Here is a 14968-nt window from a genome sequence, read left to right on the forward strand (position 1 = left end):
ATATTTTACACCTAATAAACAATTTTGATAAAATAACCTTAAAATAAAAATATACATATTCATAAATACTATTAAATTAAAAATATTTATAACCACGTGAAAACTCGCATAGTCTAAACTAAATTTCAATACAATTGGAACATGAAAACTCGACCTAACCAAAATACCTATTTGGGTAAAAATTTCAATAAATGTATAAGTAAACTTGTAAATGTATGTATTTTATTTAATTTAAAAAACAGTTTCAATTAGTGGTTAATAATCACCCGTTATTGTCTTTTTTAATCTATTTATTTATTTTGTTTCAAATTAAAAATTGAACGGGTCCAATTAAATTCTGACCTTAAATAATTCACAATTAATCAAAAATCATTTGTTTCTGATTAAGACATACCAATCGTGGTCCTCAATTATTTAATTTTACAATTAGAGTTATAAATTTATATATATATAGTAGTTAAACTAAAAAAAGTAACTTATTTTATTGGATGTTTACGTTAAATTAATAAAAATATTCGTTTAAGAAAATATCTTTTTAAGGTTTAAAAATTAAAAGGAATATTTTAAAAGAATATTTTAAAAACATAAGAAAAGAGATATTTTTTAGAATTAATTTAAGAAAATATTTATTGGGAATGTATTTAAGATAAAAGGTGAAGTGAAGGGTTTAAGGAAGGAGAACATGAAATTAAATAGAAGAGTAAATGAAAATGAATAACACGCGGTTAAAAGTAAAAACCATTAAAAAAATATGGTTAATTTTAATCCGACAATTAAAAAACCAAAGCAGCCACAAAACCCGGCAAAATGTCGGAATCCAAAGGAATTGGAAGAGAATTGTTTTGATTTATTTCTATCCATGTTTATTTATTTATTTTCTTTTTTGCTTCGAAATATGACGTCAGCATCCCCTATAATCCACTGGATCTAAACCCAACACTGCCAATATGGATATTGTTTTATTAATTATTATTTTAACAGACAAGTGGATTACTTCAAGATTCGTCCACGTCAGATCATTAATTTTCCGCATGGGTACTTACGTGTAGTATTTGATCGAAACCCCCCCTCCCCTGGTCCAGCTGTCAAATCTTTCCCTCTATTTAAACCCACAGGTCAGCAACAAAATTCAATACACAAATTAAAAAAAAAAGTGAAAATTTTTCTCCGAAATTGGATGGCTAGAAGAATTTTAGCAACCCAATCGAAGACCCCCAAGCGGTTTTTTCTTTATACTTTCGATCGGCTATTGAACACCGCCGCCTCCTCCCCCGCTGCCGCCTTCACGGCTGCCGCCGCCTCCCCGCTCAATCTCACCGGCTCTCCGGCGAAACCCACGGTTGATTTCACCGACACAAGTGCCTTATTTGGGTCTCTTTCGACGTTGGAACTCTTACGCGCCGCCGCCAATCTCCACCTCGCCGCCGTCGGCCCCGTCGTGGACGCCGGGATATGGATCATGAACTCTAAACTGATGGACGTGGAATTGATTCGTGAGGCGATTTTAGGTACTGTTAAGCATACGTTTTACCGACATTTTTGCGCCGGCGAGGACGACGCGGCGGTTAGGAAAACCGTCCGACGGCTTCACGACGTCGGATTAAGGAGCATGCTTGATTACGCCCTGGAATATGCCGACGACGAGGAATCATGTGATCGGAATCTTGATGGGTTTCTTAAAACCATCGAAGCCACTAAATCGCTTCCGCCTGGTTCTGTAAGTTCGCTTGATCTTGATCCTGTTCTTCTCGTGATTTCATGGCTATTCTATTTTCATTGCTAATTTTTTTTTAATTACTATTTTAGCAATTAATGTAAGTTTAAATAAATATTAGTTCATGAACTCATTCCAACTAATATTAATTAAAATTAAAACTCTAGACTAAGAGACCAAGTTTAGGAATTTAATTGAGATTTAAGCTAATCTTCTGCCATATTTATTTTATTTTAATTACATTTAAACTTAGCTTTTAAATTACGCCATTTCTATTTCCGATAAGCTCTGGTTTGAGTCTGCCAGACTTTATTATATATATATATATATATATAAAAGTCAAATAAAAGAATTTTACTTTTGTTTCTGGAATGGTCAACGCTCATTAAATTAGACTTTTCTACCACGTCGCTCTCTTTTATGGTTAATAAATTGCCACGTGAGTGCTAATTTATATGAAAAGATGGAATTTTTCATGTTTATCTATGTGAGACCACACATAACACGTGACATAAAAACATAACATTAGGTTGTGTAAACATCTCCGTAACATATGCGTTTTAAAACAGTAAGGCTGACAACGATGTGTAAAATGCCAAACGGTCAATATTTACTAGTGGTGGACTTAGACGGGTTTAGATAGTAGGTTTCAAGCAGTGTCATTGAGGACGTTGACTCCCAAGTGGGATGGATTGTGAGATCCTACGTTGCTTGGAGAGGGAAACAAAACATTTCTTATTAGAATGTGAAAACATGTATGTGAGAATCTCACATTGGTTAGGGAGGAGAATGAAACACGTATGTAAACCTGGCAGACGTGTTTTAAAGCCTTGAGGTGAAATCGAAAAGAAAAAACAAAAAAAGGATAATATCTGCTAGGAGTGAACCTGAACCGTTTTTAAAACAAGTTTGAAAGGAAAAACTCAAAGAGAACAATATTTGCTAGGAATGAGTCTGGGCTGTTTTTAAAGCCTTAAGGTGAAGTCCGAAACGGAAAATCCAAAGAGGACAATATCGGCTGGCGGTGGGTCTGGATTGTTTGTAAAGCCTTGAGGTGAAATGTGAAAGGGAAAACTCAAACAGGACAATATCTGATAACTGTGGGCCTAAGTCGTTACAATCTCCCTAACAGATACTTAACTAACTAAAACACGTCTAGGAGAATTTAATAGCATTTTGTTTTATTTTTGTCCATAAATGGAAAGCATTACAAAATTGGCAAGTTTGTGTTTGTTTCCTGAGAAAATTCTTGTATTTGACAATGACAGGCAAGTTTTGTGGTGGCTAAAGTTAGTGCAATTTGCCCATTAAGATTGCTTGAAAGAGTGAGTGATTTATTAAGATGGCAACACAAAAACCCTTGTTTGAATCTCCCATGGAAGCTCAAAACCTTACCAATTTTCTCAGACTCAAGCCCTTTATACCACACCCTCAAACACCCCACTCCCCTAACTCCCCAAGAAGAGAAAAGCCTCCAAATCAGCCACCAAAGGCTCATCAAAATCTGTCAAGCCTGTGCCGATGCCAACGTTCCCTTAGCCATCGATGCCGAGCACACCAAAGTTCAACCCGCCATCGATTACTTCACGTACTCTGCCGCCATTGATTACAACAAAGACCACAATCCCATCGTCTATGGCACTGTCCAAGCCTATTTGAAGGACGCCAAAGACCGGTTGTTGTTGGTTGCTAAGGCTGCTGACAATATGAAAATTCCTCTTGGGATTAAGCTAGTGAGAGGTGCTTATATGTCTAGTGAATCCAAACTCGCGTCGTCTTTAGGGTTTTCGTCTCCTATTCACGATACCATTCTCGATACTCACTCGTGCTATGATGGTTGTGCGTCGTTCTTACTCGACAACGTCGTTAAGAGCTCGAGTGGTGTTATTCTTGCAACCCACAACGTTGAATCAGGTAACTATTTAGTTTCTAATTTCGTTTTTATGGTTTGATAAAACTCTCGTGACCGACCCGTGTGTGTCGCGTAGGGAAATTGGCGGCTGCCAAAGCATATGAGATAGGGATTGGGAAGTTGAAGCACAAGTTGGAGTTTGCCCAATTGTATGGGATGTCGGAAGCTCTTTCCTTTGGGTTGAGAAATGCAGGGTTTCAAGTGAGTAAATACATGCCATTTGGCCCTGTGGATATGGTAATGCCATATCTTTTGAGACGGGCGGAAGAGAATAGAGGTCTTCTATCTACGTCAAATCTCGATAGAAAACTTATGAGGTACGAACATATCCCTCGTCGAGACTGCTTTTTAATAATCATCAAACGTAGATTTTTCGTTTTCTAATCACTGTCGGATATAAAAGTGAATAACTTTTGGTCTGTGAGATCCCATATCAGTTGGAGGGGTGGAAACCTCTCGCTCGAAAAGGAAAGTTCAAACAGCATAATATCTACTGGTAGTGGAATATGGTCGTTACACGATCACTATGTGGCGGTCTCATCAAATAACTTCTCCGACACCCGATGGTACAACGTTTAACGTGTTTAATTTGGTGATGCTTGCAGGAAGGAGATGGCAAGGAGGGTGAAAGATTGCATGAGGTGAAATAGCAACATCAGCCTTCAACACCAAGATTTGCAATTTTTTTTAAAAAAATTTAAGTTATTCATAGAATATGAAATGTCCTTTTCGACCTTACTAGAACAATATGAATAATTTGTAAAATAGGGCGAAAATGGTAAATTTAGAACTTTGTGTTAGGTGGAACATAAGTTTATATTATGGTTGTTTTTTTAGAATTAATGAAGTAAATATTATGTTAATTATAAAAAATAGTTATAATTTCTACAGCTCCAACAATCAAGTCGTTGAAATTTTAAAATTATTATATACTTGATAAACAAAATAAAATATTCTGAAAAATAAATCAAAATTATTACATAGACTAAAATTTATTTATTTATTTATTTTTCTATTTCGCTTAAAGATTTAATCAATTTACTTTAAATAAATATTGAATTTAATATCTACGATTAACTTGAAGTTAATTTTTATTTAATATGTTAAATAATAATAAATAACAATTTTAACGAAGAAAATTAAAAAATTCAGTTTAATAGAACTAATATAATTTTAAGTTTTATTTGTATATCTAAAAATATAATGAAAGTAAAAAAATCATCAATTAAAAATATTTTAAATATAGATATTAAAATTGTGATATAAAAAATGTTGGAATTTAATAAATTAAATCAGAACTTTTTTACATTGAAATAAATATTAATTAAAAAATGAAAATGGTCGCCAAAAGGTATATTTATCATTTTTTAAAATATATATTTATGCTAATTTTAATTATTAATTTAACTAAAAAAAATATTCTCTAAGCCCTCGTCCCAGCATTCTGAAGAATCTTACTCTATCTTTGTCTCTGTCCCTCGTGAATTTCCCGCCGGCGCTCTCTCTCCTTCTCCGGCCATTAGTAATCGGATTCTCATCATTCTCAATAAACAGATCGCTCCACGGAATCTCATCAGCCTGCTGTAACCCTTACAAATACAGTAATTGTAAGCGTTTTTTAGAATTTTTTTCTTCAATGGGAGCCTCTTTCTGGATCCTTTAGTTTCGTCTTCTTAATCCTTAATCGTTGTTGTAATTATCTTACTTGTTCAATTCAAAACTATCTTTTCTTGTCGTATTGTTTTATACATTCGTCGATTAGTGTATTACACTCTCGGGAATCTCATCTTTTGCTTTTGGAGTTTTTAACATTTCCTCTCTCGAGGTTGATGCAGAAAGCAGAATAAAGTGGCATCGGTGGAAAGTGCTCGTAACTCGTTATAGACCATCGAAAAGAAGAATTTCACAGAGTGTTCCAATTCCGTTTTGTTCTAGGTATAATTCAAACCTAACTACGAATTTGATTTGTAATGGTTGTGCTGAGGCTCTAGAGGTACGGTTTTTCTTGCTATCTACAACGATTTCGATGGAATTTTTATTTCTTTACCTGTCTGCTATGGAAATTTGAGGTTGAGTTTGCTTAGAAGTGATGTTATATGATTGATCTCAAGTGCAATTTATTTCCAAAAGCTTGGACGGATGATTTGAAGGAAATTCATTTGTTTTTCCTTCGCAAGTATTATTGAGCTTCTGCATTATTGACAGGCTGCGCCCGTGCATGTTTATAGGGATTTCTGGGTAGTTTTCCAATTGACCTTGCGTGGGTAATTGATCGAATTCAGATTTTGTGCTGTGTATTTGAACTATTTCTGGGTAACTGCCATTTCGTTCGGTGATTCCTTTTCTTTTCTTCCCTAACATTTTTTCTGGGATAAATTGCTTATAGGACCTGATCTGTTTGATAGCTGTTTTTAGTTGTTTGTTGTCAACAAAATATGTTTGTTTATTCAGCTTGAATTTTGAAAACATGCAGAAAAAATATATAACAAAATCAAGAAATTCATAGGTATAAGCAGTATTTATAAGCTAAATTTTTAAAAACGAAGATACCAATTTGGCCTAAAGGAGTTCAAAAATGGAATAAACAGTTGTAAGTAAACAAAATAATTTTTTTAAAAAAATGAAGTTGACCATGCAAACTCTTATTTGCGTCTGTGTTGGGTTTGTTACATTACAACTCTATTCACTGGTATTGTTTTTCTAACCTGCTTGATATTTAGGAAGTAGGAAATACTGAACTGAAGCTCCCAGATTGTGCAGCCATGGTTACTTCCCAGCAACCTAAGAGAAGAGTGGCATTTGTGCTGATCGATGGGCTGGGCGATGTCTCAATACCAAAATTTGGATTTAAGACTCCTTTGCAAGTGGCCAAAGTTCCTAACTTGGATGCAATTGCTTCTGCTGGAGTTAATGGTCTCATGGACCCTGTCGAAGTAGGGTTGGGTTGTGGAAGTGACACAGCTCATCTTTCTCTTTTGGGCTATGACCCTAGAGTATATTATAGGGGTCGAGGTGCATTCGAATCCATGGGAGCTGGATTGGCTATGTCACCTGGCGATATTGCGTTCAAGGTGCACTTCTCAAAATTTCCCCCTAAATTACATCACCTTTTATAATTTATTATTCACTCTTGAAACCAGAATGCATATAGGATAGAAACATAATAATATTTTGTTAGTCTAGGTTCCTAGTTTAGTAACGACAAGATTAAAGAGAAGGCGATTAATGGTAAATTTGGAGAGATTGTCTTCTCATCGTTGTTACTATATTCATACCTTGTCTTCTCTCCGCTTTTATCTATTTCATCTTCTCTATTCTTCTGGCTATATTTGTTGGGAAATGTGGATAGAGCATCATTATATTTTCCTCCCCCATTTTTAGTCTGCAAATTGACTAGTGGCTTCACAATTATAGTCGAACTTTGCTACATTGGACGAGAAGTCGGGAATAGTAACCAGTAGGAGGGCTGATAGACACTTTGAGGAGGAAGGGCCAATATTATGTGCATCACTTGATAGACTGAAGATACCAAGTTTCCCAGAGTATGAAGTTAGAGTGAGGTAGTTTTTCTCTTTACATCATTGAACTCAGCGATTGTTTCTTCCTGTCTGGTCCATTCTATCAGTTTACAAATAACCATATTTTATCGGGAAACATTTCATTATATCAACTCTACTGTTATTTGCTCGAGGCATTTAATTCCAAGGCTGGATAATAAGATTTATCTCATCCTTTTCTTTTTTTCTCCCTACAGGTATGCCACAGAGCATAGATGTGGTGTGGTTGTTAAAGGACCAAATTTGAGTGGGAATATATCGGGAACAGACCCTTTGAAGGACAACCGCTTGCTTTTGCAAGCAGAGGCTTTAGATGATTCTAAGGAAGCAAAGCTTACTGCAGCTGTTGTTAATGAGTTATCCAAGGAAATCTCACGAATCCTGGTTTCTCACCCAATAAATGCAAAGCGTGCAGCGGAAGGGAAGAACATAGCCAATCTTGTTCTTTTACGAGGTTGTGGGATTCGAATTGAGGTTTGTTCTTTTATATTTTCTCCTATGCTATTTGCTCTGAGTTTTAATTCATGAGACTGCAATGTTGGTATTCATGCTTCCTTCCGTTTTGCTGCACCATCTGTTGATCAAATCAAGATATACTCCTCCGCTCTGGGAATGATGTTTGTATCATTGCCCTTTTACATTTATGAAAAGATAGAACCGGTTGCAATTCGATGTGTAGATCATGCTCTCGAAAAACTCGTATAATTCGAATGGGGGTAGAAAACTTGAGAACTTAGGTGTTATTCCATGACAGCAAGTGCTTTGACGACTTTCAATGGACTTACAATTTGCATTCTGCATAACAGGTCCCTCCATTTGAGAAGAAACATGATTTGTGGCCATGCATGGTGGCTCCCACCAAAATTATAGCTGGGCTCGGCTTATCGCTAGGAATTGATATCCTAGATGCTCCAGGAGCAACCGGAGATTATCGAACACTCTTAACCTCCAAAGCCACTGCGATCGCAAACGGACTCTCAGCTCCTTTGCAATCTTGCCCCAATGTTTTTGTGCCAGGAGAAAATGAGCTCAAACCAGGTCGGACAGATGGTTATGATTTTGGGTTCCTTCATGTTAAGGTAGCTCCACTTTCTCCTCAACTCTAAAAAATTCGTCCATTCGTTAATATCTTACAAAAGTTCTCATTGCATTTGCTACTATGCCAAGCCCACCACTGCAACAAGATTATGGCTTTTTCATAATGGTTTTGTTGATTGATAACCATATTCGACGTTGATCTCATGGCGTGGTTGGCGACCAATCTTGTAGGCAATAGACGATGCGGGGCACGATAAGGCAACTATATTCAAAGTTAAGGGAATGGAAGCTGTAGATAGAGCAATAGGACAGCTAGCCAAGCTTCTATGGAAGGCAGAATCTAGTGGCAAGTTCCAGTACTACCTCTGTGTGACAGGAGACCACTCCACTCCAGTTGAGTATGGAGATCACAGCTTTGAGCCAGTTCCATTTACAATATGCAGATTGAAAGACTTTGTAGGCGCCATGGGCGGGGAGTCGGTAATTGCAGGCATTTCTCTCGACCCGTTTCCCCTCCCGACGATCGTAGCCAGTGAGGACTTTAACTGGATTTCAGAAGAGAGAAGCGCAGACTCTCAAGCCTTTGGTGGTGACTCAGTTTGTGAGTTTGATGAGATATCAGCTGCCAAGGGATGCCTTGGGCGCTTCCCTGGTGGAGAGATGATGGGTATCATAAAGAGATTCCTCAAATTAGATGCATGAGTTACTCAAATTTCTTCTATAATTACTCTGTTCTAAGAACTACAAATAAAAATATTTTGGAATAAGAGAAATATATTTCCACGACATTGTGTTTTTATTTCTTAAATAAACATCGTAATATTTTAGAGATTAAGAATTTGATTGGATTATAATTATTGTTTAAAATCTAATTTTATTAAATTATAATTCAATTATTATTCGTAAGGTTTAATTACAACAATTCCCACCATTACTATAATTAAAATAGGAGACATTATATTCCTATTTTATTTTTTAATTTTCAGATTTAATGTAATTAAAATAATTATTTATAAATTTAGAAATAAAAATGGTTTTTCTCCAAAAAAATAAAAAAAATAAAATAATAAAAAAAAAAATATATATATATATATATATTATAAAAGAAATTAAAATTGGGACTGTCATGGCGGGTTCTTCTTCTTCTTCCTAAAAACAACAGTGGCGAGAAACTCTTCTCATTTCTTTACTTCTCCGATTTCAACCTCCTCCGCCGATGAGTTTTCCGGTGTCGGCTGATTGCCGAAGGTATATAAACCTACCCAATACTCTGGTGTTTATCGTCCTTCTCATTTTTTGAAAACCCTAAACTTTTCTTTCAGCAAGAACGAACGCTCATGTTCCCGTGCATCAATGAACATTTTCTAGTTTATTCGATGCTGTTTGATGGTATGTGTGATTTTCTTTTTCATTGGGTACACTCGAGAAGTGTTATTTCTTTAACGAATTCAATTTTGGATTTGCTGTATTGTTGCGCACCTTACAATTTAGGTTACGAAATGATTGTTAAGGCCATAATTTTCTTGGTGTTCTGCATTAGCACATTAAATGATGATTGTTTTTTTTTTTTTTTTTTTTTTTTTAAGTTTACATATTTAAGACTTTTCTTGCCTATATTGGCTTCTAGCTACTTGGTTAGCAACAGTTCTTCGATTTTGGTTTGTTGTTAGACAGTTGAAGTAATGGTGTCTGTGTTATATTCTCTGTATACGCAGGTGATTTCTAGCTATTAAAATGGGCAGTAAAGGTCGCTTTCCGCCTCCACATACGAGGCGTCCTCTTCCAGGTTCTGGTGTACTGCATCCAGAAGCATTTGGTCATGGGGTTCGTCCTCCACCAGCTACATTTCCTCCCTTTGACATATTGCCTCCTCCAGAAGTAATGGAACAGAAGCTAGCTGGGCAACATGTTGAGATACAGAAACTCGCAACTGAGAATCAGAGGCTCGCAGCTACCCATGGAACCTTGAGGCAAGAACTTGCTGCTGCGCAGCATGAGTTGCAGATTCTTCATGCTCAAATAGGAGCTGTGAAATCTGAAAGAGAACAGCAAACAAGGAATCTTTCTGATAAGATTGCAAAGATGGAAGCTGAATTACAAGCAGCTGAGCCAATTAAGTTAGAATTGCAGCAGACAAAAGCAGAAGCACAGAACTTGATTGTAGCAAGGCAAGAACTTATTACTAGAGTGCAACATTTGACCCAAGATCTTCAGAGGGCCCATGCAGACGTGCAGCAGGTTCCAGTTTTGATGTCAGAACTTGAGAGCTTGAAGCAGGAATATCAGCATTGTAGGTGAGTAATCTATATAGAATTTACCTTTTAGAGGGAATTTTTAAGATTTCACATAACTACTTATGTTAGTTTTTGTGTAGGATGCCTTTGTGGATTCAATCAAATTCAGTTTTCATCTTTATGGTTCAGTTTCCTTAGCCATCCCTACTAGGCTTACGCGTCCTTATCTTGAGTCACTTCAAACAAAGAAGAATATGGAAAGAAAACCCCTTAATGCAAGGTTTCTTGCATTTAGGGTTAGGGAGTTCCTATTTTAAACTTGTTTGGGTTGAGTTCTTTGTTTGGAAAATGGCATGACCTAGTTATTGACCTTGCAGAGCGACCTATGACTATGAGAAAAAATTATACAATGATCATCTTGAGTCACTTCAAGTGATGGAAAAGAACTATGTCACTATGGCTAGGGAGCTGGAGAAGCTTAGGGCAGAGTTGACAAATACTGCTAGTTTAGACAGAAGACATGGTACTACTCCTCACCTTTATTTCAGACTTCCTGTTGGATTATGTTTTACCCGTCTTGAAATTCCCTCTATCTACCACTGATATTTGGCGACTGCACATAGTTGGGCCTTATGGTACGACCCAAAACAATGAGATGGAGGCTTCTGGGCATCCAGCAGGACAAAATACTTATGAGGACGGCTATGGTGTTGGCCAGGTTTGTCACATTCACATATTCCACTTTCTGGTTTTCTTGAATTAATATTTTGTTCCTGAAGTTTATAGTTCCTTCTTTTGGTGGGCTGTGAGGTCTCTTTTCCTGCCTACGTTTTAGCTGAGCCGATTGTTGAGAAAGTTCAGAAATGTTTATCTTCCTGGAAAGAAGCCTTATTTTCTAGGGGGAGAAGACGTTTTAAACTAACATTTTTTTTTAGAATTTTTTTTTTATTAGAAACTGAATTTTCATTCAGAGAAAATATGAGAGAGTATATAAATAATAAACAGACGATAGGGCCTTAAGAAAATAACCTAGCAAAAGGAGCACAAAGTGATGGGCTCCAATCCAATCTATACTTCGTCAGATTTCAATTTACTCTCTGGTTCTTTCAAGGAGACTTATTTCGTAACAGCCCAAGCCCACCGCTAACATTGTCCGCTTTGGCACGTTACGTATCGCCGTCGGGCTTACAGTTTTAAAACGTGTCTATAGGGAGAGATTTCCACACTCATATAAGGAATACTTTGTTCCCCTCTCCAATCGATGTGAGATCTCTCAATCTATTCCCTTGGAGGCCAGCATCCTTGCTAGTACACCGTCTTGTGTCTGGCTTTGATACCATTTGTAATAGTCCAAGCCCACCGCTAGCAAATATTGTCTGCTTTGGCCGTTACATGTCACCGTCAGCCTCACGGTTTTAAAACGCGTCTAATAGGGAGAGATTTTCACACCTTTATAAGGATTATTTCGTTCCCCTCTCCAATTGATGTGAGATCTCAAATATTTTCATTCTATATTCATGTTCTTCGAGAAATATCTGTTTCTTATTATTTTTTCAAATCAAATATAATCTCTTTATTTAGGATTCCATCCTCGGTTAGTTGAAAATTATGATTTTTCTTCTTTGCTTTTTTATTTTTTTTATTTTTTATTTTATTGTATGTGAGGGTAGACTTTGAGTAATGGGACCGACTCTCCTTGTGGCTTGTTGGCTGGATTTGCTTCATCCACATGTCACTAAGTTCAAGGAGCTGTTAGTGAGTGTGAGAGAGAGAGAGCATGAGTCATGAGGGGGGTGGCTTTCAATTCTCATCTGGTTGGGAACTTATGAGGATAGTTAAGTGACAGTTTGTTCCAAAATGTCTGAAAAGGGCGGGTCAGGGTTTCTGAAACTTATTGTGTAATTATTTTTCCCTTTTGGTAAGCGGGGCCGTTGTGAAGGTTTCCCTCAGAACCTTAGGCGTAGTGTTTTTTGATTTTGGTACAAACGGCAAAATGCTAATGAGTTCCTTACAATAATGACCAAAGCCAACTTGTGGAAGGAAATTTAGTAGTGTCCTCTCAAATTTCCAAACTTAACCACATTCTTAAATGGGGGTGGTCCAATGTTCCATTTTTTGGCCAATTTTTGGGTTGACGATTCTCCTCTATATTATTTATTCCCTTGTCTATAGGTTTTGTCTTTTGCAACAAAAAAAAAATAATAATAATAATAATAATAATAATAAAATAAAATAAAGGTGGGGTTCCCATGGAGTTTGCTTTCTTTTAACTTTCACCTTAGGGGGTAGAGCATTGTTGGATAGGGAAGTCGTGGATATGTCTATGCTGTAGTCCCTTTTACATAGTTTTTGTTTTAGATACGAGTTACAGCAAAAGGTGTATAATCTAATCTCTTAATTCCTTTGGTTTGTTCTCTTGTAAATATTTCTTCTCTCACTTGCTTCATTACTCTTCCATTTCACAAAAGGCCAGGTTCTTCCTGCTGGCCAGATGCCATGCTTTGTTTGAACGTATCATGTGAAGTTGGACCACGAGATTTATATAACTTTTTCTGGAGACATAACTTTACGGTGAAGATTTTGGTTGGCTTTTGGAATTTATTTGGTGCTAGCTTGGCATCAAAGATGACTGTTCATCCTCTACTAAACTATTTTGTAATCTTCCTTTTAGTTTTAGTTCTTAATCATTGGAGCATCCTTTGGTAATTTTAGCTCTTTCAATACAATTATCAAAACACAATTATAGTATGGACATGACTGATGGTTTACACTCCAAAATCAGTATGTTGATTGAGTTTTATTTTTCCTAGTCATTTCCACTCACTGAAATTGTGCAATAGGGACGTGGTCAGCTGTCTGCTACTGTAGGTGGTGCATCCAATGCTGGTGCGACTGCATACACAGGACCTCAAACTGGTTCAACAGCAACACGACCCAACTTTGATCCAGCGAGGGGTTCCCAACGAGGACCTGGCTATGAAGGACCAAGAGGATCCATTTATGATTCCCAGAGGCCTGGTTATGATGGACAGAGAGGACCAGGTTACAATGTGCCTGGGTTACGAGCTGGGTATGATGCTCACTCTAGACGTGTTGCAGGACATACTGCACCTGGAAACACTGCTCCATATGGGTCTTCGACACCACCTGATCGTGGAGGTGGGTACAAAGCACCAGCTCGAGGTGGAGGAAACCCCGGTCGGAGATGAGCCAAAGGTACCATTGAGATAACCCTATGTTACTGAGTTTTCTCATCTTCCTTATCCAAGTTATATGCTGTGCATTGCTACAAAATTTGAATGAATGAGTGGAGAAGTTTACATTAACATCAAAGGCAAAATCATTTCTGTTTCAGTGCTTTATCATCTTCAGCTGCCTGATGAACTTATAGATAATCCAGTGATCTCTATCTCAATAGCTATCTTTCATTATTCTCATTAATTCCATATTGAAATTTGTGAATGTACCTAGTGAAGGTAAAGTCAATATAGGCGTCCATCAGGTGAAATGGCACATCAAACTGCTCTGCAATTCTTTCTATTATGAGGACACAAATTGAAATGAGATAAGAAAGACAACCATTTTCTGCCTTTTGTTTAATGCGCTTTGTTAGTGGGATGTGATATCTGGTGCTGGATTAGTTTATTAAAAGTCCATTAAAGATTAGTCTCTTTAAATCTTTTCATAACCCAACCCAAACCCATACCCACCGTCATCTTTAAATGCTTTCGAGGGAAAGAAAACGACATCGAAACAATAGCTCCGATATAGTTTATGCATCGATACTACATGTATCGTACTATCATTGTATATAGATCCATAGCTTGTATTTTGACTAACGGCGTGTGTCGTACCTAGTCAAAATATCTATCTTTCCAGCCATTTATTGAGGTGAATATTATTAATATTTATGATAGAAGCAAGCAAATTTAGGTATGAAATGAATAATGATTATTGATTGAAGTGGTTATATATATTTATATGATGCCAAAAAAAGAGAGGCCTTTGCATGAATTATTGCATATCCAACCAATTTTGCAGCAAAAACTAATATTTGAGCTTTGAATTGCAGTGAATATCACCAACCCCTAAATCAAAAATGTCAAATTTTGTAAAATTATTTTGGATTTTTCTTTTTAATTAATCACATTTTAAATTAAATGACATCTCAACAACTAACTCAATACCTCACCTCTTCTTTACCTATCAATATTAAATAAAACCTTCACATGATTATTTATATAATCTTATTCATGTTTGAACCACAAAGTTTATTAATTTTTTTTAGACATTTTTATTAATTTAATGATATTATTATATGTACCCATCCAGCTGTCATGACAATTTCCTTTTTATTTATTTATTTATTTAAAAAAGCATTATTTTGATGAATTATTATTATTATTATTATTTATTATTATTATTATTATATCAAGTCATATCAATTTTGGAATTGCCTTTCAATTGAGTTATCAATAATCACACAAAACCAAAATACATTACTTCTCTTTGG

The 14968-nt window shown here is 36.2% G+C and overlaps 3 protein-coding genes across 9 annotated transcripts; all 3 read left to right on the plus strand.

Annotated features, from left to right (window-relative positions):
* The first annotated feature begins 1115 nt into the window (after positions 1–1115).
* On the plus strand, positions 1116–4526 carry LOC111788140 (proline dehydrogenase 2, mitochondrial). Its single transcript, XM_023668367.2, has 4 exons — positions 1116–1717; positions 2983–3628; positions 3703–3943; positions 4232–4526. The coding sequence occupies exons 1-4, from the start codon at positions 1178–1180 to the stop codon at positions 4269–4271; spliced, it is 1467 nt and encodes a 488-aa protein (XP_023524135.1). The 5' UTR covers positions 1116–1177; the 3' UTR covers positions 4272–4526.
* A 516-nt stretch (positions 4527–5042) lies between these two features.
* Positions 5043–9007, plus strand: LOC111805365 (uncharacterized). 6 transcript variants are annotated; one of them, XM_087118824.1, is made up of 8 exons: positions 5044–5233; positions 5462–5561; positions 5832–5958; positions 6347–6697; positions 7041–7186; positions 7381–7657; positions 7990–8262; positions 8453–9007. In XM_087118824.1, the coding sequence occupies exons 4-8, from the start codon at positions 6389–6391 to the stop codon at positions 8921–8923; spliced, it is 1476 nt and encodes a 491-aa protein (XP_086974950.1). In that variant the 5' UTR covers positions 5044–5233; positions 5462–5561; positions 5832–5958; positions 6347–6388; the 3' UTR covers positions 8924–9007. The 6 variants fall into 6 exon arrangements, with proteins under 6 accessions (XP_023546208.1, XP_086974950.1, XP_086974951.1 ...); XM_087118825.1 differs by having other exon boundaries at positions 5855–5958; XM_023690440.2 differs by lacking the exon at positions 5832–5958 and having other exon boundaries at positions 5043–5233; positions 6378–6697.
* A 310-nt stretch (positions 9008–9317) lies between these two features.
* Positions 9318–13809, plus strand: LOC111810288 (protein FLX-like 2). 2 transcript variants are annotated; one of them, XM_023696980.2, is made up of 6 exons: positions 9322–9469; positions 9544–9610; positions 9937–10515; positions 10833–10978; positions 11079–11173; positions 13296–13809. In XM_023696980.2, the coding sequence occupies exons 3-6, from the start codon at positions 9956–9958 to the stop codon at positions 13662–13664; spliced, it is 1170 nt and encodes a 389-aa protein (XP_023552748.1). In that variant the 5' UTR covers positions 9322–9469; positions 9544–9610; positions 9937–9955; the 3' UTR covers positions 13665–13809. The 2 variants fall into 2 exon arrangements, with proteins under 2 accessions (XP_023552756.1, XP_023552748.1); XM_023696988.2 differs by lacking the exon at positions 9544–9610 and having other exon boundaries at positions 9318–9469.
* Positions 13810–14968: the final 1159 nt, after the last annotated feature.

Source organism: Cucurbita pepo, chromosome 1 (genome assembly GCF_057944985.1).
Source record: "Cucurbita pepo subsp. pepo isolate OVF chromosome 1, ASM5794498v1, whole genome shotgun sequence".
In the NCBI taxonomy this organism is placed as follows: domain Eukaryota; kingdom Viridiplantae; phylum Streptophyta; class Magnoliopsida; order Cucurbitales; family Cucurbitaceae; genus Cucurbita; species Cucurbita pepo.

Excerpts from the sequence above, each read along its gene's own strand:
- LOC111810288 (XM_023696988.2), top strand. The coding sequence starts at position 9,956 with ATGGGCAGTAAAGGTCGCTTTCCGCCTCCACATACGAGGCGTCCTCTT. Across the intron at positions 10,979-11,078 it reads TAGTTTAGACAGAAGACATG|TTGGGCCTTATGGTACGACC; the intron begins GTACTACTCCTC and ends GACTGCACATAG. Across the intron at positions 11,174-13,295 it reads ACGGCTATGGTGTTGGCCAG|GGACGTGGTCAGCTGTCTGC; the intron begins GTTTGTCACATT and ends ATTGTGCAATAG.
- LOC111805365 (XM_023690440.2), top strand. The coding sequence starts at position 6,389 with ATGGTTACTTCCCAGCAACCTAAGAGAAGAGTGGCATTTGTGCTGATC. Across the intron at positions 6,698-7,040 it reads CTGGCGATATTGCGTTCAAG|TCGAACTTTGCTACATTGGA; the intron begins GTGCACTTCTCA and ends TCACAATTATAG. Across the intron at positions 8,263-8,452 it reads TTGGGTTCCTTCATGTTAAG|GCAATAGACGATGCGGGGCA; the intron begins GTAGCTCCACTT and ends CCAATCTTGTAG.
- LOC111788140 (XM_023668367.2), top strand. The coding sequence starts at position 1,178 with ATGGCTAGAAGAATTTTAGCAACCCAATCGAAGACCCCCAAGCGGTTT. Across the intron at positions 1,718-2,982 it reads AATCGCTTCCGCCTGGTTCT|GCAAGTTTTGTGGTGGCTAA; the intron begins GTAAGTTCGCTT and ends TGACAATGACAG. Across the intron at positions 3,629-3,702 it reads AACCCACAACGTTGAATCAG|GGAAATTGGCGGCTGCCAAA; the intron begins GTAACTATTTAG and ends TGTGTCGCGTAG.